Source organism: Hoplias malabaricus, chromosome 15, assembly GCF_029633855.1.
Source record: "Hoplias malabaricus isolate fHopMal1 chromosome 15, fHopMal1.hap1, whole genome shotgun sequence".
Classification (NCBI taxonomy): Eukaryota; Metazoa; Chordata; class Actinopteri; order Characiformes; family Erythrinidae; genus Hoplias; species Hoplias malabaricus.
The window spans coordinates 28551032-28573519 of record NC_089814.1 but is presented as its reverse complement, the minus strand read 5'-3'; the positions used below and the strand labels follow the sequence as shown (position 1 = coordinate 28573519).

The window sequence follows — 22488 nt, the reverse complement described above, 5'->3', positions numbered from 1 at the left end:
TTTCATATTTTAATATGTACTTTGTGGAATTGGTTACTTTTTTTCCCTTATCAATTTACTAAAAATAAGAGACAATAATTTACAACGTATTATAGTTTTCAAGGAGTATCTCATAACAAAAATTAAATATCTCAATTATGCATTTAATGTCTCATAATTATAAGCTACTGAGTCAGAATAATAAGAAGCTTGCACTTTATTAAGACATGCTATGTGATTTTTCCAAGTGGCAACGGCTTTTCGTACTACATTACGTACAACAAATCACATCAAATGAATCTGAAATAGAATGGGTGTTAACCATGGACAAATTGACGGAAGGCTCGTTCTTGTTTGCAATTGGCCGTTGTTAATTTTGATAGACGCCCAAGAGTAATTTTTCATTGGTTGATGCAAAAAGTGATTGACAAGCTCCCGCCTCAAGCTCCCTCCCTTTTACGGTCTCTAGACTGCAGTATTCCCCTCCTTAACAGTTCATACGGGCGAAGGGCTAGAATATGACGTTCTAGCCAATCCTAGCGCAGGTATTAAATATCTCAAACCAATCCCAGCTCAGTAGGGCGGGACTTGTATATCCCATCGTTGAAATGTACCGTTGCTGATGCTGAGGGATAGCGCAGAGGACGGAAAGAAACGTAAGGCACTATGGATACGGATTTGAGGTTAGCAGGCCTCAGTTTGTCTTCAAGACTTCAGTTTTGGTAAGCTTGTGTTTGTGGTTTGCTTCGAACCTAACTAATAAACACATATTTTAATCTTAAAGCGAACGCGTGAAGTACTATGAGATGTGGGGCTTTCACAAACGAACTAGTTAGATTTTTTCCGTCGTTATTAAAGCGTGGCTTCATTGAAGCTCGTAAGCTAACGGGGGTTATTTACACCAACCGATTGCTATTACATCTTGTAAAATATACCTATACAAATGTGCATATATCACCTAATTTGTTTGTTGGATACCTTAAATGTGCTAGTAGAATGGTTATAGCTCCGAGAACACATTTGTTTGTACATCATCCAGGCTATGTTAAAGATACCAGTTATCATCCCTGATGGCCACTCGTAGCCATTAACGCTTTTGACAGGACCGCATTAGTACATTCTTGATATGCTTGACACATAAAGACTGCGTATAAAACACATATTAATTAGCTACTACACTGATACCTAAATGATTTAAATCATCTGTTTCATGGTTAATTAAATGTTTCATTTCCCCCCAAGAAAAATGAAATGACACTATGTATTAAATTATTGATTTGCTTGTTTGTATGTATGTATGAATGTATGCATAATTCTTTCCCCTTTATGCCTTGGACATAATATATGCAACATCTATAGTAATCTAGCAACAATTTGTATATTTGTCCTATATAAATCCTATATAATATAATATGTTGATCAATTTAAATCTGATGAGTATCTTACTTTAATGGTTGTTAAAAAGAGACAAAAGCTAAGTTTTCTTTGGCCTTGTTTGACCAGAAAAATAAAAATAGTCCTAAAGTTGAACAAATAATAAGCTAAATTACATATTTATCTAAAGTATGAGCAGCTTTTAATCCCAAATTCCAGACTCAGAAGTATGGGATAAAGCATATAACAATCAAACATTTAGTAATATTTTTACAACTTGACCTAATTTCAGGTCAGTTAGCCAGAATATTTGATGTCAGAAGCTGACTTTATTAGTGTTTTTGCTGCAACTATGAGATTACTGTAACTGATGATTTATTTAATTTTAGAACCATAATTTAGTTTCAAAGCAGATTATCACACACTTTTTTCCAATTTATCTAGCACCATTTCAAAATTATTTGGGATAATAAATTATGCAGTGCAACAAATGGACTACATTCTTTAATTGTAGAAATACAAAGAATACATACATCTTTATGGTAAGTGGAGCTGATTAAATAGACAATGAGTACAGAAAAGGAGTTTAGTATTATGACTGAAGGATGTATAAAATGGATTATTTTTTATAAATGCTTAATCTTGTGGTTTCCTATATTAATACAACAGGAAATCTTTACAGATGAAGGCTTGACTATTATTTTAGAAGGTCAACTTTACATAATAAAATTTTAGCTGACCAGTTCTGTTTCTAAGCATGGTAATACCATATACCACGATAATATTTTGACAGGAGATACTAAGATGAGGAGGCAGGATATTTCTGAAATTTCACCCTAAATCTTAAATCTACAGATGCAACAAAAAAATCAGAATGACTCTTTACATGGTTACTGACTTAGGCAGACCACAAAAACTTATTTTAATTGTAATTTTTAATTATAATCAGTGTGTGAAAAATCCAATGTAGGAAGTGAAGTACAAGAGCATGGCATGTGCAGGAGGGGTCCTAACAGCTTATGGAAAAGAGTGAACGTGTGAGAACAGCGGGACTACAGCCCAGACATCTCAGATTACCACCAAATGTCCATGAACTATGAAGAGGAATTAGTGCCAAACTTAAAAGTAATCACTGCAATAGAACGCAACTCACGATCGCCATTGCTTTTCCACACTACCACTCGGAATATGTGCCAAAATGAAAAGCAAAACCACAATATTGTTTTCGCGTAACTTAACCTCTGTACTGAAAAGCAATACACAAGGATTTGAATTTTAAAAATTAAATGTTGAATTAGGGTCATAATTCAATGCATAACTGTATTGTTTTACATCATGAGATACTTTAAAATTAAGGTCTCATTGAAGTGCAGTATACGCGAGATTACTTTTAAACACTGACATTCCAAAAATGTGCCAAAATGAAAAGCTAATATTCATTACATAGATTGGATGTCGCTCTATCTCTTACCAGAAATGCATTTCGATTTCCATTTAAAGAATAAAATGCTTTTGTCAGACTTGAAAACAAACCACCTAAAAATCAGCTCAACTGTATTGTATTCCATGATATGGTGCTGTGAACATGCCAAAACCAAATGCAAAGCACAGGACATTAATTGGAAAATTGTACCAAAGTTTGTAATCTAAGTAGGCTTGATGGGTCATAATAGAATATAAGTTTACTGAAGTACAGAGGGCCGATTCCATTTAGAGTTTATATTATATATATAGTATATATCAACACCAGAGTTATATAATCTATTCAGGATTGAATTGGCAGCAAACATAGTGCCCAGAATAAATTTAAAGCCCTATTTGGACCAGATTCATTTTACCTTTGGACACAGGGTAAAGTAATTTTACCAGAGTATCTCAGTAGTTTTAATCCCATCCAAATAGGTAATTTAAGTTATATTTGCATACTCCCAGCATTTTTCCTACTGTAAAATGAGCAGAAAAATTTGTTTATACCAATCACATATGCTCAATAACAGCCTCCATACGTGTTATGAGCATGTATCATATTAATTTACAATTAAACAGTTAATATCAGTTATAATAATAATTGTGTGAAGGATTAGTAAAATTTTTGTGTTTAGTGATAACACTGAGTGATAACGGTGATTATTAAAACCTTTTCAGCATTTAGTTTTTTGTTTGTTTATTCCTAGAATGAAATTTTTTAAGGTTAGGATATTTTCAAATATTAAGTGATTAGTGATAACTTTGTTAGTGATAACATTGTTAGAACATTATGCTCAAACATTATTATCAATAAATCAATTAACCTTTATTTTCACTCGGAAATACATTGAGGGAAACCCTCATTTACAATGTAGCCGAGCATTACAAACTTACAATAAAAGGATTGAAAAAGAAAAAAAAGGAAATTTAATATGGGAGCTTAAAATATAAATGAAATAATGTAACCAAAGTAACAAAATCAATTAAAAAATCACAAAAGAGAACAGATCAGATATAAATAAACTAAAAACCAAGAAAAAGACAAAATAAAGACTAAATAAATTAGATAAATATAGAAATTAAACTCAAAATAAGAATCTGATAATAAACAAGAGAGGAACATAAAAACTTAAGGCAAACAACTGTAAAAAAAATGAATAGCTAAAAATAGTAAAATAAATAATACTAATAATATAAATAATAAAAAAAATAAAAGGAATAAAGGAAATAAAATAAAAATAAAATCAACTAAATCACTGGAAGGCTTCATGGAGGTGGTTAGAAAGTAAAAGTTTAAAATGGCTGAGTGACACCAGAGAGCTGAGCTTTAGTGTTTCCTGTAGTGAATTCCAGCTTGCTGGTGCACTGTAACTAAAAGCAGATTTTCCCAGATCTTGGTACCTGAAGGGTGATCCAATCTAGTAATTAGTGTTATTTTCAGTGAGTATTGCTGTGATATATGATAGCATATGGCCAGAAGGTGCTTTAAAGATAAAAATAAACCATTGCAGTTGTCAGTATACAGCAAGAGAAGGCCATCCATCGTTTTCATATAATGATGTGTGCTGTAGGGGTCACCAGTAATGAATCTTATGGCCAAATAATGATACATACCATCCAATGGCTTTAAAGTAGCTGCAGATGCATGTCTGTAAATCACATCACCATAATCCAGCACAGACAGCAGTGTTGCTTTAACAACCTGTTTGCCAATATATAATAGTGTCATCAGCAAATAAATATATATTGCACTCAAAAATGGTGGAGCCCACATAATTTTTAAAAAGATTAAATATGGTTGGTCCAAGAATAAACCTTTGTGGGATACCCTTAGTGATTTATAGAAGTTCAATTTTTTTTGTCCCAAGGCCACACATTGCTGTCTAGTTAATAAGTAATTACTGGATAAGTCGATAGTACTATGATCAAAACCAATGTTGTGTAAACTTTTCAGAAGTAGAGAATGATCTACTTCTGAAAAGCTTTTATCAAAAGCTTTAGAGAGATCAATAAAAATGGCTGCACAGTGTTTCTTTCTGTCAATACCAGTTAGAAGATTATCTAGAACGAGTATGGTAGCTGAAATTGTGCTGTGCTTCTCTCTAAATCCAGACTGATATTCAGATAGAACTGAGTTTGCACAAATAAATATCTTCAGTTGATCAATCACTAATGATTCTAAAATTTTGTCTAAGCAAGACAGTTTTGATATTGGTCTAAAATTATTAAGTTCCAAAACATCACCTCCCTTGTGTAAGTTGAGTTACTTGTGCTGTTTTCCAGATACTGGGAATTCTGCTTGATTTTTTTTTAACAAGATTTTTGTTGGAGTGAGTTGGAAAATTGATTTAGATAATATTTGACTTTACTGTTCTAATGTGGGGCGGCACGGTGGCGCAGCCACAAAGCTCCAGGGGACTGGAGGTTGTGGGTTCGATTCCTGCTCCAGGTGACTGTCTGTGAGGAGTTGGTGTGTTCTCCCCTTGTCCACGTGGGTTTACTCCAGGTGCTCCGGTTTCCTCCCACAGTCCAAAAACACACGTTGGTAGGTGGATTGGCGACTCAAAAGTGTCCATAGGTATGAGTGTGTGAGTGAATGTGTGTGTGTGTCTGTGTTGCCCTGTGAAGGACTGGCGCCCCCTCCAGGGTGTATTCCCGCCTTGCGCCCAATGATTCCAGGTAGGCTCTGGACCCCCCGTGACCCTGAAATGGATAAGCGGTTACAGATAATGAATGAATGAATGTTCTAATGTGTGAAATAAATTATTCCTTTACTGTCTGAATGTAAGTAATTGGTCTCTACCCCCATCTCTTCTGGGGATGGCCCATGCTTTATTCCTTTCATTTAGTAAGGAGAATATCTAATTTGTCATCCATGGAATGAAAATGTTTGTGAAATTTTTATAAGGGGCATGTTTGTCTATCATGGCCAGAAATTATTTGCAAAAATGTTCTAGTGCCAGATCAACATCAGGGATTTCATCCCAGGCGATGGTCATAAAATTAGAATATCATGAAAAAGTTGATTTATTTCAGTAATTCTATTGAAAAAGTGAAACTTGTATATCATACTCTGTCATTACACACAGACTGATATATTTCAATATTTAGAACTGATATATTTCAATTTGATCTCGCAGGTCTCAAGGTGTGAGGAGAACAGTTCATCGTCCATGAGTATAGATTAGTTACATTCAATATGTTGGCAGTATGTCCCCCCTTTAGGTTTTGATCATCGAGTTCTTTGTTAGAGACAGACGCGTAGTCTGACAAAGTCTGTTTCTCTGATCTCAAATATACAAGGGATTTTAATTTGAAGATACAGGTCCTGACTTCACTACATTCCTAAAATGTTTTTGATAGCACTCACATAAAACACATAAAAATGATCAATGTAAATCAAAATTATTATTTGGAATCATATTCAAAATGAAAGTGGAAAATCAAATTACAGGCTGATCCAACTTCAGTGTAAGTTACTCAAGACTCAAGGTTAAAATGAGCATCAGTAGTGTGTGGTCTCTACAGGCCTGTATGATGTACCTACAATGCCTGGGCATGCTCCTGATGAGGCGGCAGATGTCCTGAGGGATCTCCTCCCAGACCTGGATTAAAGCGTCAGTCAACTCCAGTACAGTTTGTGGTGCAACATGGAGTTGGTGGATGAACGAGATATGTCCCAGATGTGCTTGATTGGATTCAAGTCTGGGCAACAGGCAGGCCAGTACATAGCATCAATGCCTTCACACAGGAACTGCTGACGTACTTCAGCCACAAGGCCACTTCAGCCACATACAGTGGGCCCTGGGTTCCTTCTAATACATTATATACTATATATCCATATATTGCACCAGCATATGGTCTCACAATGGGTCTGTGAATCTCATCCCGGTACCTAATGGCAGTCAGAGTACCTCTGGCTCGCACATGGAGGGCTGTGCAGCACTCCAAAGAAATGTCTGCTCATGCCATTACTGAGCCACTGCCAAACCAGTCATGCTGGAGGATGTTGCTGGCAGCAGAATGTTCTCCATGGCATCTTTAGACTCTGTCACGTCTGTCACACGTGCTCAGTGTGAACCTGCTCTCATCTGTGAAGAGCACAGGGCGGCAATGTTGAATCTGCCAGTCTTGGTGTTCTCTGGCTAATACCAATCGCCCTGCATGGTGTTGGGCTGTAAGTACAAGCCCCACCTGTGGACGTTGGGCCCTCTCCTGGTATCTCCTCCATGCTCTGGACACTGTGCTGACAGACACAGCAAACCTTCTTGCCACAGCTTGCATTTTTATGTGCCATCCTGGATGAGCTGCACTACCTGAGCAACTTCTGTGGGTTGTAGACACTGCAAAAGTGACCAAAACATCAGCCAGAAAGTATGAGATGGTCTGCGAAAGTAGAGAAATGGTCTGTTGTCACCACCTGCAGAACCACTCCTTTTAAAGAGGCTGTCTTGCTAATTGCCTCTTATTTCTACCTGTTCTCTGTTCCATTTGCACGACAGCAGGCGTCACAGTCAAACAATTCAGTCAAATATGTGCAATTGGTATTCAATTGAAATTTTATTTTATATTTTTATTTGTCTCCGGTTTCCTCCCACAGTCCAAAAACACATGTTGGTAGGTGGATTGGCGACTCAAAAGTGTCCGTAGGTGTGAGTGTGTGTGTTGACCTGTGAAGGACTGGCACCCCATCCAGGGTGTATTCCTGCCTTGCGCCCAGTGATTCCAGGTAGGCTCTGGACCCACCGCAACCCTGGACTAGTTAAGGGTTACAGATAATGAATCAATGAAATAATAAATTTTTATTTGTATTAATTTATACTCTCAAAGTAGATTAAAATGTTTTCGTGGACTCCTAGCTATGTTTTCATGGACTCCTAACTATTATTACCAGTAGACTGACCAGAGAAATAAGCTTGTAAGCCTTGGTTCCTCTCAAGGTCTCTTATTCAAATCAAATCAAATCAAATTTATTTATATAGCGCTTTTCACAACTGATGTTGTCACAAAGCAGCTTCACAGAATTCCAGTAAGACAAGATTTGACATGAAATGTAAAGACAAATGTAAAACCCTCAAGTGAGCAAGCCAGGGGCGACAGTGGCAAGGAAAAACTCCCCCAGCTGAGGAAGAAACCTTGGGAGGGACCAAGGCTCACAAGGGGTGACCCATCCTCCTCTGGTCAATCTACTGGTTATTCAGCTCAGAGGGAGTTTTTCCTTGCCTCTGTCGCCCCTGGCTTGCTCTCCAGTGGGATTTTTACATTCTTTATATTTTCACATTTCATGTTAAAATTGGAATTCTGTGAAGCTGCTTTGTGCCAACATCAGTTTTAAAAAGCGCTATACAAATACGTTTGATTTGATGATTCCTCTAGAATCTGGGACCTTGATTCCAAATGAAATGCAACATTTACTTTCATCTGACTTTGGACCACTTTCAAACAAGACTTTGGACACTGAGCAACAGTCCAGTCCTTTTTCTCCTTGGCCAGGTAAGATGCTTCTGGCATTGTCTCTTGGATGATGAGTGGCTTGACACAAGGAATGTGACAGTTGTAGCCCATGGATGTGTCTGTGTGGTGGCTCTTGAAACATTGAGTCCAGCAGCAGTTCACTCCATGTGAATCTCCCCCAAATGTTTGAACACTTTCAAGGCTGCTGTTATCCCCGTTGCTTGTGCACCTTTTTCTACCACACTTTTTCCTCCCACTCAAATTCCCATAAATATGCTTGGATACAGCAAGAGGGTGTCAATGATGGCCTTCTGGACATCTGTCAAGTCTTCTCCCATGATTGTGTAGTCTACTGAACCAGATTAAGGGACCATTTTAAAGGCTTAGGAAACCTTTGCTGGTGTTTTTTGATTATTCTAATTTCCTGAGATTATGACTTCTGGATTTTCATTGGCTGTAAGCCATAATAATCAACATTAAAAGAAATACATGCTTAAACAGATCACTCTCTTTGTAATGAATCTATATGAGTTCCATTTTTTAAATTGAATTACTGAAATAAATAAAGTTTTTGATGATATTCTAATTTATTAAGATGCACGTGCACATTTCAGTAGGCCGTCACTTCTGTATTAAAAATAAGGGCTTCTTGTAACTGTGCCTACAATTTTAGATCAATCTCGCGAGCACAGGCATCAACCAATGACAATTATCGGTCGACCACTACTATGTAGGGGTGTTTTCAGCATTAATATAGCAAAAAAACATATGTGTGAAGGACTGGAGCCCAGAGTGTGTTCCTGCCTTGCACCCAATGATTCTGTGTAGGCCTGACCCTGAATTGGATAAGCGGTTTCATACAATGAATGAATGAACATATGTGTTCATTGTAGATATTTAAAATGACATTGCTCTTAGAATTACGTACAAATTTTACATTATTATTTAATATTTTACAGCTGATGGACTGTTCCCCCATGTGATGTACACAGTGTTTACATCACAGATTGGGCAGTTTGTGTTACATTGAAAATTTGTGTCCAACTTCAGCTTCCGACTTTAGAGGATGTCCATGTGGTGCCTCTTGTTGGCAAAATAATTTTTCCAATAAAACCAACACCACTTGAATGCAGCATACTGAGGCTGGGCTGTTCACTGCTGTGCCCACCAATATAAACTCATGTGACGCCACTTTTCCCACCCAGTTTGGGTTGAGACTGGGACCAAACAAACAGAGCCATGTGCTAAAAGAGCACATGGCAGAGAAACAGACATAAACCAGAGTAGGAAAGCATGAGACAGAGCAAGTGTATGTCAGAAGCCCCCACCTGAACGCACATCTCCCGGGGCACGTAGACCTAGATCCCTGGAACTGGTTAAAGAGAAGAGCCTGGAAAGCAAAAGACAAGACACAAACAGATCACAGGACTAGAGCTAGACAGGAGCAGAGACAAGAGACTGAACAGAAGACAAAAAACATTGGACCAGAGAGGAGACAGGACAGAGGCATAAAGAGGAGACAGGCCTCGTGAAAAGACGGGGGCAGAAATAGGAGACTGAACACTTGACTGGACTGGGGAAAAGACAGGAAAAGAGACAGGAGACAAAACAGGGAACTGGACTTGAGACAAGGCAGGAGCGGAGACAGGAAACTGGACCGGAGAATGAGATGGAAGCGGACAGGAACAGAGACCAAGAGACCAAGGCAGAAACAGGCACAGGGACACAGACAGAAACAGGGACCAAAACAGGGACCAAAACAGGAACAGACAGAGGAACAAATACAAATGTAGGTAGGGGCTGACTCACGGACACAAGCTGAGTCAGCAGGAGGCACATTTATAGGAACAGAAGCAGCTGGGAGATGCAGTCACGGAAACAGAAGCTATGGGGGTCACTGCTGACACAGGAACAGAAGCAGTGAGGGTCACCGCTGACACAGGAACAGAAGCGGCTGGGACTGCCGACACAGGAACAGAAGCGGTGAGGGTCACCGCCTGCACAGGAACAGGAGCAGCAGGAACTGCAGACACAGGAACAAGTGCCACGTTCACTGGAGCAGGAGGGGCAGGAGGCACCACGTTCACTGGAGCAGGAGGGGCAGGAGGCACCATGTTCACTGGAGCAGAAACAGCAGGAGGCATTGCATTTACTGAAGCAGGAGTAGCCTTACCTTACCTTAGCCTTACCTCTTCTTCTTATCTCTTCTTCCCTGTGGTTCTAAAAATTTTCACAGGCTTTCCCAATCTATATAGAACATATTTTGACCAGGTCATTTCCATGTCCTAAACACCTCAAATTAAAACAAAAATCCTATAAAGCTGAGTGGCGCAAAAGTCACATGAATTCCGGGTGTTCAGACAGAGTCGCAGTGCAACAGAATGGATATGAATCGAATCATAAATTCTACATCTAAAAGAGGCCAGAATATTGTTTTTAAAAACCTATTTTTCTGTTCACACAGCTAGACAAACAAATAATCTGTGTCACATATGAATAAACAGATAAAATTTAGGCCAAATTAGGACATGGCCTAATTAAGATATATGGTATAATCAGTGTTGTGTAATTTAGCAACTAAACTTTAGGCTAATAGAATAAGGTACAGTGCCTTGCAAACCTTTTGCCACATTTCAGGCTCACTCCAGAAGTTCAGTGAGGATCTCTGAATGATCCAATGTGGTCCCAAATGACTGATGATGATAAATAGAATCCGCCTGTGTGTAATCAAGTCTCCGTATAAATGCACCTGCTCTGTGATAGTCTCAAGGTTCTGTTCAAAGCGCAGAGAGCATCATGAAGACCAAGGAGCACACCAGGCAGGTCTGAGATACTGTTGTGGAGAAGTTTAAAGCTGGATTTGAATACAACAAGATTTCCCAAGCTTTAAACATCCCAAGGAGCACTGTGCAAGCAATCTCTGGATGAACTGCAGAGATCTACAGCTGAGGTGGGAGAGTCTGTCCATAGGACAACAATCAGTCGTACACTGCACAAATCTGGCCTTTATGGAAGATTGGCAAGAAGAAAGCCATTTCTCAAAAATATCCATAAAAAGTCTCATTTAAAGCTTGACACAAGCCACTTTGGAGACACACCAAACGTGGAAAAAGGTGCTCTGGTCAGATGAAACCAAAATTGAACTGTTTGGCCACAGTGCAAAACGATATGTTTGGCGTAAAAGCAACACAGCTCATCACCCTGAACACACCATCCCCACTGTCAAACATGGTGGTGGCAGCATCATGGTTTGGGTCTGCTTTTTGTCAGCAGGGACAGGAAAGATGGTCAAAATTGATGGGAAGATGGATGGGGCCAAATACAAGACCATTCTGGAAGAAAACCTGTTGGAGGTTGGGGACAGAGACTGGGACAGAGATTTATCTTCCAACAAGACAATGATCCAAAACATAAAGCCAAATCTACAATGGAATGGTTCACAAATAAACGTATCCAGGTGTTGGAATGGCCAAGTCAAAGTCCAGACCTGAATCCGATCGAGAATCTGTGGAAAGAGCTGAAGACTGCTGTTCACAAACGCTCTCCATTCAACCTCACTGAGCTCGAGCTGTTTTGCAAGGAAGAATGGGCAAGAATTTCAGTCTGTCAATGTGCAAAACTGATAGCGACATTCCCCAAGCGACTTGCAGCTGTACTTGCAGCAAAAGGTGGCACTACAAAGTATTAACGCAAGGGGGCCAAATAATATAGCACGCACCACCTTTCAGTTTTTTGTTTTTTTTTTAAGTTTGACACATCCAATAAATTTCATTACACTTCACAATTGTGTCCCACTTGTTGTTGATTCTTCACAAAAAATTAAAATTTTATATCTTTATGTTTGAAGCCTGAAATGTGGCAAAAGTTTGAAAAGTTCAAGGGGGCCCAATACTTTTGCAAGGCACTGTATCTCTGTTTTGATTAGGCCTGATTTCATAAAACATAGACTGATTTAATAAGAAGTTCTCAAAGATACTAATATAATGGGACCTTTCCTCACAAACAGAAATTTGCATGAGTGAGCCATTTGGTAAATGTGTGCAGCCTACACATTACAGTTATTACATATGTACAAATTATTCAGCAAGTCATTCAAGTGGTTGGATTATGCCTGCTAGCTCCAGGGTTTTGTCTTAGCTGTGACACTGAATTTAGATTTGCTTGATATGTTGGCCATGTGCTGAGTGAAAGAGTTGTTCATCAACAGTTATGTTCTCATTGGGACTGGGAGAAGCAATGCTGTTTTTCACCAATGTCTTAAATATGGTAAATGTATTTGTTACATAGCTGGCAATGAATGAATAAATAGTTTCCAAAGTCAGCAGGCCTCATACAGTTTCATGATTTTACAGCCAGTTATAATCTTTTATCACCTGCAAACATCCAGTGTGGGCCCTCTATGTTTTTAATGTAATATACAGGGGTTGGACAATGAAACTGAAACACCTGTCATTTTAGTGTGGGAAGTTTCATGGCTAAATAAGACCAGCCTGGTGGCCAATCTTCATTAATTGCACATTGCACCAGTAAGACCATGTGCGTCCAATGGTTCAAGTATTGTATCCTGAAGGCGGTGCTGTGTATCAGGATGACAATGCACTAATACACACAGCAAGACTGGTGAAAGATTGATTTGATGAACATCTCCCATGGCCTGCACAGTCACCAGATCTAAATATTATTGAGCCACTTTGGGGTGTTTTGGAGGAGCGAGTCAGGAAACGTTTTCCTCCACCAGCATCACGTAGTGACCTGGCCATTATCCTGCAAGACGAATGGCTTAAAATCTCTCTGACCACTGTGCAGGACTTGTATATGTCTTTTCCAAGACGAATTGACGCTGTATTGGCTGCAAAAGGAGGCCCTACACCATACTAATAAATTATTGTGGTCTAAAACCAGTTGTTTCAGTTTCATTGTCCAACCCCTGGATATTTAATAATGTCATTATGTTTTATTACAAAAAATAAATAAATAAATTATAATAATAAACGCGGCTGCACGGTGGCGCAGCAGGTAGTGTCGCAGTCACACAGCTCCAGGGACCTGGAGGTTGTGGGTTCGATTCCCGCTCCGAGTGACTGTCTGTGAGGAGTTGGTGTGTTCTCCCCGTGTCCGCGTGGGTTTCCTCCGGGTGCTCTGGTTTTCTCCCACAGTCCAAAAACACATGTTGCAGGTGGATTGGCGACTCGAAAGTGTCCGTAGGTGTGAGTGTGTGAGTGAAAGTGTGTGTGTCTGTGTTGCCCTGTGAAGGACTGGCGTCCCCTCCAGGGTGTATTCCCGCCTTGCGCCCAATGATTCCAGGTAGGCTCTGGACCTCCCGTGACCCTAAATTGGATAAGCGGTTACAGATAATGGATGGATGGATGGATGGATAATAATAAACGCAAATTCCAACAGACTGCCAAGCATTTGTTTGTCAAAACATTTAATTCTTACTTTATTTATTTATTTGATTAGTTAGGTTTTATCAGCCAGTCAGCACTTCGGATGCATACAAGTAGATCAATCATGTTCTTCTTATTTGTCATGTAACTGCTCTGCTCTGAGACTTAAATTTTAAACGATGAAGTTTTAATGATATGCTGTCAGGGGAAAATTGTGCAATGCTTGTGAAAATTGTTTAATTATTAATTTCTAAGTATGTGTAATTATATGTCTAATTTTATAAACCTTAAATATAAAATATTCAATTAACCTGAAACATTGCATTTTGTATTGTTCTATATAGAAGTGTCAATCCAAACTGAAAATGTACAGTGCTTAAATAAGGTCCAGAATTATAGAAAGATCATTGTGGCTTGGCTATACTTGAAAAAATTTCATAATAATATTTTGAAAATTTAATATTTAAAATAATGTGAAATAAACCTGGCGACTCAAAATTGTCCGTAGGTGTGAATGTTTGAGTGAATGTGTGTGTGTGTCTGTGTTGCCCTGTGAAGGACTGGCGCCCCCTCCAGGGTGTATTCCCGCCTTGCACCCAATGATTCCAGGTAGGCTCTGGACCCACCACGACCCTGAACTGGATAAGCGGTTACAGATAATGAATGAATGAAATAAACCTTGTAACCCTTGACCAGCAACATGGTCTGCTGTTATATTTTGGATGTACATATTTTGTTTAAAAGTCAGCAGCCACCCAAAATGTAATACTAGATTTGTTCAGTTTAATGCCATGTGGTGAATGAACGGAAAGCACACTTTTTAAATGTTATTTTCAATGAAGTGTTTGCAAAGCAATACACCTTTTCACAGATCACAACAAATGTATGTGTCACAAGGCAGTCCTCCAGTTCCAAAAATTTAGGACACTGTATAAATGTAAATAACAACAGAAGGCAATGGAGGCAGAGAGACAAATTAAACATTTCATGAAGAATATAAAATAGATAATAAATAAAAATCAAAATTGGTAACAACAACAATATCTCCAAAAAGTTGGGAAAGGGGCAATGAAGCTGGAAAAATAAGATGTACTAAAAATAATATTAATTTAAAAATGGTTTTAAATGAACATTTTAGAGTCAGAGCCTCTTAGAAGCAAAGATGAGCACAGCAAAGACCAATTTGTGTAAAACTTCATCTAGAAATTGTGGAACATTTTCAGAAGAAAGTTTGTCAACATAAAATTGAGAAGACTTTGAATATTCCATCTACAGTACATAATATCTTCTAGAGTTTCAGAGAATATTTTTGGTTCCTTATAAATTTATACACATACCCACGGGAAGAACATACCAAACTCCTCACAGACAGTCACTTGGAGCAGGATTCGAACACACAACCTCCAAGTCCCTGGAGCTATGTGACTGTGACACTACCTGCTGTTGTCACGGCTGAAGGGAGATAAGGAGGCGGACATACATGCAAGGAATATATATTTTTTTCAAGACCAAAAACAAAACTAACAATCAGAGAAAACAAACAGGAGCAGGGAGGCAAAAAGACAAACTAGACTAAACTGAAGAGGAACAAACAAGAAAGAGCCATGAACTGGTGTAGACATACATAAAACTACTAGAAAACACATCTACATACAAGATCAGACCAAGAAGCACTGAGAACGAGGGGGGTCTATACACATGACTACAGACAAGGAACACTGGAAAAGGATAACAAGTAGGCAGGATCACAAAGCAGACACACCAAAATCAAAATGGCGCCGACGACAGTGGCAGCATCTCGAGGTAGCTCCGTCTCCGCTTGTTTTTTCTAAGTCTTTGTTTACTTTTTTATCTTGAAACTTTTTGGTTACACACCTTGAGGAGTGTTTTGTTTTATTATATCCTATGGATATGGACCGATCACAACGACCCAGCGACAGCAAACTTGTGTACACAAGGAATCAGCTGATTGCACTACGGAAGAACGCTGGCAGAGTTAACGTAAACATCCCGGAGGAGCTATGGCGCTTTAGAGGGTGCCGTGCGGGGATTAAAGTGAAGACGAGGCGGCGGGAGAAGAAGTGGAGATACAAGCCCGCAGTTCCTTCGATGGTTATGGGAAACGTGAACTCTCTGGCTAACAAGTCTGACGAACTGGCTGCCTTGGTAAGAAACCAAAAGTTATACAGAGAGTGTAGCCTGCTATGCTTTACGGAGACATGGCTAACTAGCCAAATCCCCACTGTTAACGTTGAGCTGCCCGGCTTCAGTGTGGCTCGCTTGGACAGAGACTGTAAACTTTCTGGCAAAAAGAAGGGAGGTGGACTGGTGATGTACATTAACAACAGATGGTGCAATCCCAGACACGTTACAGTGAAGGAGACTGTATGCTGTGAGGATGTGGAGTTACTGGCGGTCAGTCTCAGACCGTACTACATGCCGAGAGAATTCTCGCACGCCATTGTGGTGTGTGTTTATGTTCCGCCGCGTGCTCTTCCGGACAGAGCGTGTGACGTCATCCACTCAATAATCGCTAGGCTGCAAACTCAACACACTGATGCATTTTTTGCAATCTCGGGCGACTTCAATCACACAACACTGGACTCCACTCTCACAAATTTCTACCAGTTTGTTAACTGCCCTACTCGAAAAAACAGAACAATAGACCTCATGTACGCAAATTTGAGGGATGCATACAGTGCCACGCCACTCCCCCCGCTGGGGAAGTCAGACCACAACCTCATTCATCTACAGCCAATGTACAAGCCCAAAGTACAGAGGCTACCAGCCACCACACGCACCTTCAGGAAATGGACACCTGAAGCAGGTGAGGTTCTGAGAGACTGCTTCGGATCCACAGACTGGAGTGTGCTGCAGAGTGGGGAGGACTTAGAGGAGGTCACACACTGCACTACGGACTACCTGAACTTCTGTATGGACATTGTTGTTCCCACGAGAACTGTACGCTGCTTTCCCAACAACAAGCCTTGGATTACCAGCAATGTCAAGGCCCTTCTCAATAGGAAGAAAAAGGCGTTTAGAGAGGGAGACATGGCAGAGCTGAGGCGCGTACAAGGGGAACTCAAAGTTAAGCTGAAAGAGGCTAAGGAGGACTACAGAAAGAAGGTGGAACAGAAGCTGCAGGAGAACAACATGAGGGAGGTTTGGGATGGTATGAAGACCATCACTGGCCTCAAAAAGAGCAGCAATTCTGTGGAGGGGGATCTGGACATGGCGAATCAGCTGAACCAGTTCTACTGCAGGTTTGACCGCCCTGATCCGGATCCAGCTCCGATGGCAGTGGTATGCCAGCCACCCCTTACTGACTCGGACACTGCTCTTGTGTGCTTGCCCGACCAACCAACACCTCCTTCACACTCTAGGCGACCCCCATCACATGCTATCACACCTCTCCCCCACACGGTGTCAACGGCTGCAGTCAACAGCCATCAGTCTCCAGCCATCCAACTACCCCCCGAGGCAATCACCTCCCCTGCCCCCATCCCCCTTCCCCCCATCGTCACGGCTGATCAGGTCAGAGGACAGCTGAGGAGACTACAACCTGGTAAGGCTGCCGGGCCAGACAGACTGTGTCCAAGGCTGCTCAAGGCCTGTGCTGCTGAACTGGGTGAGCCACTGAAGCACATCTTCAACCTGAGTCTCCGTCTTGGTCGAGTTCCAACACTGTGGAAGACATCATGTCTCACCCCTGTCCCTAAGAAGCCACACCCGAGTGAATTTAACGACTACAGGCCTGTGGCTCTAACATCACATGTGATGAAGACAATGGAGAGACTGGTCTTATGCATACTGAGACCCCAGGTACGCCATGCACTGGACCCACTACAGTTTGCATACCAGGAGAAAGTGGGCGTGGAGGATGCCATCACTTATCTCCTACACAGGACACATTCACACCTGGACAAGGGGAACAGTGCTGTGAGAATCATGTTCTTTGACTTCTCAAGCGCTTTCAACACCATCCAACCTCTCAGACTGGGAGACAAGCTCCAACAGATGGGTGTGGACGCTCACCTGGTAACCTGGATTACAGATTATCTGTTAGAGCGGCCACAGTACGTGAGATTGAAGAACTGTCTCTCCGACACCATGATCTGCAGCACAGGAGCTCCACAAGGTACTGTGCTCTCACCAGTCCTGTTCACCCTGTACACATCTGACTTCTGCTACAACACTGAGTCGTGCCACATGCAGAAGTTCTCTGATGATACTGCAATTGTGGGGTGTATCAGGAACGAGCAGGAGGAGGAGTACAGGAGCCTGGTGGAGGTCTTTGTGCAATGGTGCAAACTGAACCACCTCCAACTGAACACTTCAAAGACCAAGGAGATGGTGGTGGACTTCCGCAGGTCAAAGCCTGTCCTGCTACCAGTCACCATTGATGGGGTCGACGTGGAGGTGGTGGACACCTATAAGTATCTGGGCTTACACCTAGACAATAAACTGGACTGGTCAGCCAACACTGAAGCACTCTACAAGAAAGGGCAGAGCAGGCTGTACTTCCTGAGGAGGTTGGGGTCCTTCAATGTCTGCAGTAAGCTCCTCAGGATGTTTTACCAGACTGTTGTTGCCAGTGTCCTCTTTTATGCTGTGGTATGCTGGGGAGGAAGCATAAAGAAGAGGGATGCTGGGCGACTAGACAGGCTGGTTAAGAAAGCTGGCTCTGTGGTGGGGGCTGAACTGGAGTGCATCACTTCCATATCAAACAAGAGGACCCTGAACAAACTGATTAGCATCTTGGACAATGAGTGCCATCCACTCCACAGTATCATAACCAAGCAGAAGAGCTTGATCAGCTGGAGACTTCGCTCACTGCCAGGCTCAACTGACAGACTGAGGAAGTCATTTGTCCCCAGGGCTATTGAGCTGTTCAATGCTTCACTAAAGGGGAGAGGAGAGTTGGACTTCTCTGCATAGTCTGTCTGTCCATCCAACACCACCACCACCTCCACCTCCTCCATATTGCACATGTGTACCTAACTGGACAATAGACAGGTCAACCACTGGACAAGTCAACCAACTCATCTACCTCATGTGTACCTTAATCTGACAGCTACAATAGTAGGTGTATACTTAATACAGGTACATTGCACTAAATTGCCTTGCACTATTTTATTTAATATATTTATTTCTAATTCTGAAACTGCACTGTTATTGCACTGTACTTATATTGCACATTCCATACCCATTGCATTATCCACACCTTTTCAACTTTTAAATCATATGCTGCACAAAAGAGATCATCCCCAGCTGCTCACAGTATCACAGATTCTTGCCAGGCTATGTTTGATTACTCTGACGATTGATTGATTGATTGATTATTCTTAAGCACACTGTCAGCTTCTTGGGTATTTGATTTTTTTTTTTTTGTTTTTTTTTTTTTTTTTTTTTTTTAAAACTCTATTAGTCCATTGCTGTTTAGTGATTCGTGTACGTGATGTCTAAGTCTGTAAGCTACTGAGACCTTTAATTTCCCCTGGGGATCAATAAAGTATCTATCTATCTATCTATCTATCTATCTATCTGTTAAACACTAATGACAAGGCGGGGCTAAGGTGGAGACAAGGGTCGAGATTAGAACAAAATAAAACCAAAGCCATGTGCTAAAGGAGCACACGGCAGACAAAGAAACAGAAAAACAGATCAGGAACACACAAAAGAACAAAAGGGTGACATGTTATATATTAGTATATTTATTAATATATTTATGTTTGTCATGCCCTGGCCCTGTCCTGTGTCTGTTTTCCCCACCATGTGCTCATTTAGCACATGGCTGTTTGCTGTTGTTCTTGTCTCCACCCTAGTCCCACCTTAGTTCTGCCCTCTCATCAGTGTCTCCTTTGTAGTCCTGCCCTCATTATCAGTCCCAGGTGTTCCTTGTTTATGCTCTGTTTATATATAGTCCCTTTGTTTCAGTGTTCTGTTGTCGGTTCTTGTGTGTGTAGATGTGTGTTTTTGTGCCTCTGTGTCTTTCTGTTTACACATATCTACCCCAGTTCACGGCTCTTCCCTGTCTGTCAGGTTGAGTTTAATCCTGCCTGTATTCTGTCTTTTCTGCCCATGTTTGTTTTGTTTGTATCTTGTTTTCATTTTGTTAATAAATTCCTTGCGTATACGTCCGCCTCTTCCTCTCCTGCCCGGCCGTGACAATGTTTTATATTTGTTTATTGTCATTTTTATTTATTGGAATTTTATTTAATTTCACTGTTTTCAAATATAATGAACTTTGTAACTACAGCCAGATTTCAAGAATGTGCAAAGGTACTTAGCCAGTATAGACAGGTTCAGCTTCTTGTGTCTAATCACAAAGATATGAATATTGGTATATAAAATTTAGATATTTAATAATGGTATGCTTCTTTACCAAGCTGAAAAACTATCTGTCCAACCTGATGCTGGAGAAAGATTGTCCAGATTGGGCTCTCGCTGTCTGCCTGACATCCAACCAGTTTTAACTAGGCAGCACGTACAAGCCCCAAATACCCTGCAGAACAAGTCTCTTTTTGGAGGTTCCTGCTCACATCCATGAAGTAGACTGCATAGGGGATTGTCTCACCTTAACTGTACCAAATGACTGATAAGACTGGGCCTTTAACTATAGCTGCTCAGTATTCATCCACCTAACACTTAATTTTTATATCATGCTAACAACAGGACCTTATAGAATATTTTAAACTCTTTGTATTTCCAAAATTCTTTATTCATAATGCTTACCTACAGTGTCCATCAGAAATAGATGAGTCCCCCTTCTGTGTTTTGGGCTTTTATTTTTTAGGTTTCATCATTTGTTTGAGGGAGGCTTTACTTGCCACTGTTGCCTGAGCATACTTATTTTGGTTAGGAACTCTATAAAGCTACAAGTATATGAAATTCTCATTCAATGTTTATATTAAGTGATTTTGAAGTTATAGTTCTTTTACAATGAAACATCACACCTGAAGTAGCTTTTTCTCTCTTATAATAATGTGTGTATGTTAATTCTGTCTACCCAAAGGTGATCCGTCTGCCAGAACAATGAAGAAAAGACGCAACTGGTATTTGAGACTACTATAACACATCTGATCCAATGGCAAAGAAAGGACGCCCCAAGGGTGAAAAGCCTGAAGCCCTCATCTCTGCTTTACAGGCAGCCAATGAAGATCTCAGGTCTAAACTAACTGACATTCAAATTGAGCTGCACCAAGAAAAATGCAAGGTGGGTGTTGTAACAGATATATTTTCTTATTTGCATTAGCTAGAAATTTAATTGGTTTTGAGACTCTTGTTCCTTGCACAAAATTATAGATGTGATTTACCTTGGTGATGCTGGGGACATGTCCTCACCACTTTATTACATGGCTGATTTTCTTCCAATTACTTTTTAGAGTACAAGCTAAAATTATTTTACATACAGCTGAAGATGCATGTCTAAATGGCCTGTGAAAATGAAAAGTTCATGAGGAAAAGTTCATTTGGTCAGCACACACTTATATTGTGTATTTCACTAGGCATTGCATGTATGAGATATGAGGGGCAAACTTAACAGAATGCAATTCAGTATGCATTCTCCCAGGTACAATGCAAAGTAATATTATGCAGATATACAGGTGCTGGTCATACAATTAGAATATCAAGTTTATATCAAGAAGTTTATTTCAGTAATTCCATTCAAAAAGTGAAACTTGTATATTATACACATACATTATTATATACTCATATTTCAAGTGTTCATTTCTTTTATTTTGATGATTATAACTGACAACTAATGCAAACTCCAAATTCAATATCTCAGAAAATTAGAATATTGTGAAAAGGTTCAATATTGAAGAAGCCTGCTGCCACACTCAGTAGTCAGCTAATTAACTCAAAACACCTGCAAAGGCCTTTAAATGGTCTCTCAGTCTAGTTCTGTAGGCTACACAATCATGGGGAAGACTGCTGACTTGACAGTTGTCTAAAAGACGACCATTGACATCTTACACAAACAGGGCAAGACACAAAAGATCATTGTAAAGAGGCTAGCTGTTCACAGAACTCTGTCCAAGCACATTAATAGAGAGGTAAAGAGAAGGAACAGATGTGGAAGAAATAATTGTACAAGCAACAGGTATAACCGCACCCTGGAGAGGATTGTGAAACAAAACCCATTTAAAAATGTGGGGGAGATTCACAAAGACTGGATTGCAGCTGGAGTCAGTGCTTCAAAAACCACCACGTAGAGATGACTTGTAGACATGAATGGAGGACCAAGGAAACAAACAGAAGGAAACAACAACTGGAAATGAAACAATTGACCGACAACCAGGAAGTGAGACATGAGGACTTAAATACATAACACAGACAACGGATACCTGGAACAGATAACGAGGGGGACGGATTACAAACGAGACTGACGAGGACAAGGGCAGAGACATGAATAGTAACAAACAGAGCCATGTGCTACATGAGCACATGGCAGGGAAAACAGACAACAGGACAAGGGCGTGACAGTTTAAGACAGGTTTTTATCAACTTTTCGCCATAATTGTACATTTGTACAATTGAAAAATTCAGTTATAAAGCAAAGCAAGAAAGATGTCAGAAAACATTAGTCTTTATTTTAATAAATGAAAAAGTATATGTCAAATTACTTAATTAGTAATTTATTAATTTATAGAGCTACAAAATCTGTAATAAAGTGCTTTTAAGAACAGTGTAAAGGCTTTGGCTATGTGCCCCCAGTGTGGACTTCTGGGAAATAGCTCGTCTGCAGACACACATTTTCATCTCCCAATCTTCAATAAAGCAGATATTCAAATATGGCTGACAGGTGCGACTTGACCATGTA

The 22488-nt window shown here is 40.2% G+C and overlaps 1 protein-coding gene across 4 annotated transcripts in view; it reads left to right on the top strand.

The window, feature by feature from the left end:
* Positions 1-606: 606 nt before the first annotated feature.
* The window catches only part of jakmip2 (janus kinase and microtubule interacting protein 2), a 79056-nt gene continuing 57174 nt past the window's right edge, over positions 607-22488 (top strand). For 3 of the 4 annotated variants that reach the window (XR_010795468.1, XR_010795469.1, XM_066645401.1), the window contains exons 1-2: positions 607-701; positions 20677-20877. Coding sequence is in view for 2 of the 4 variants with exons in the window: in XM_066645401.1 (XP_066501498.1) it covers positions 20749-20877 (129 nt within the window). In the remaining 2 variants the exon portion in view is untranslated. Of the gene's footprint in view, positions 702-15731; positions 15828-20676; positions 20878-22488 lie in introns of those variants that run through there. The other variant, XM_066645402.1, reaches the window with a different exon arrangement.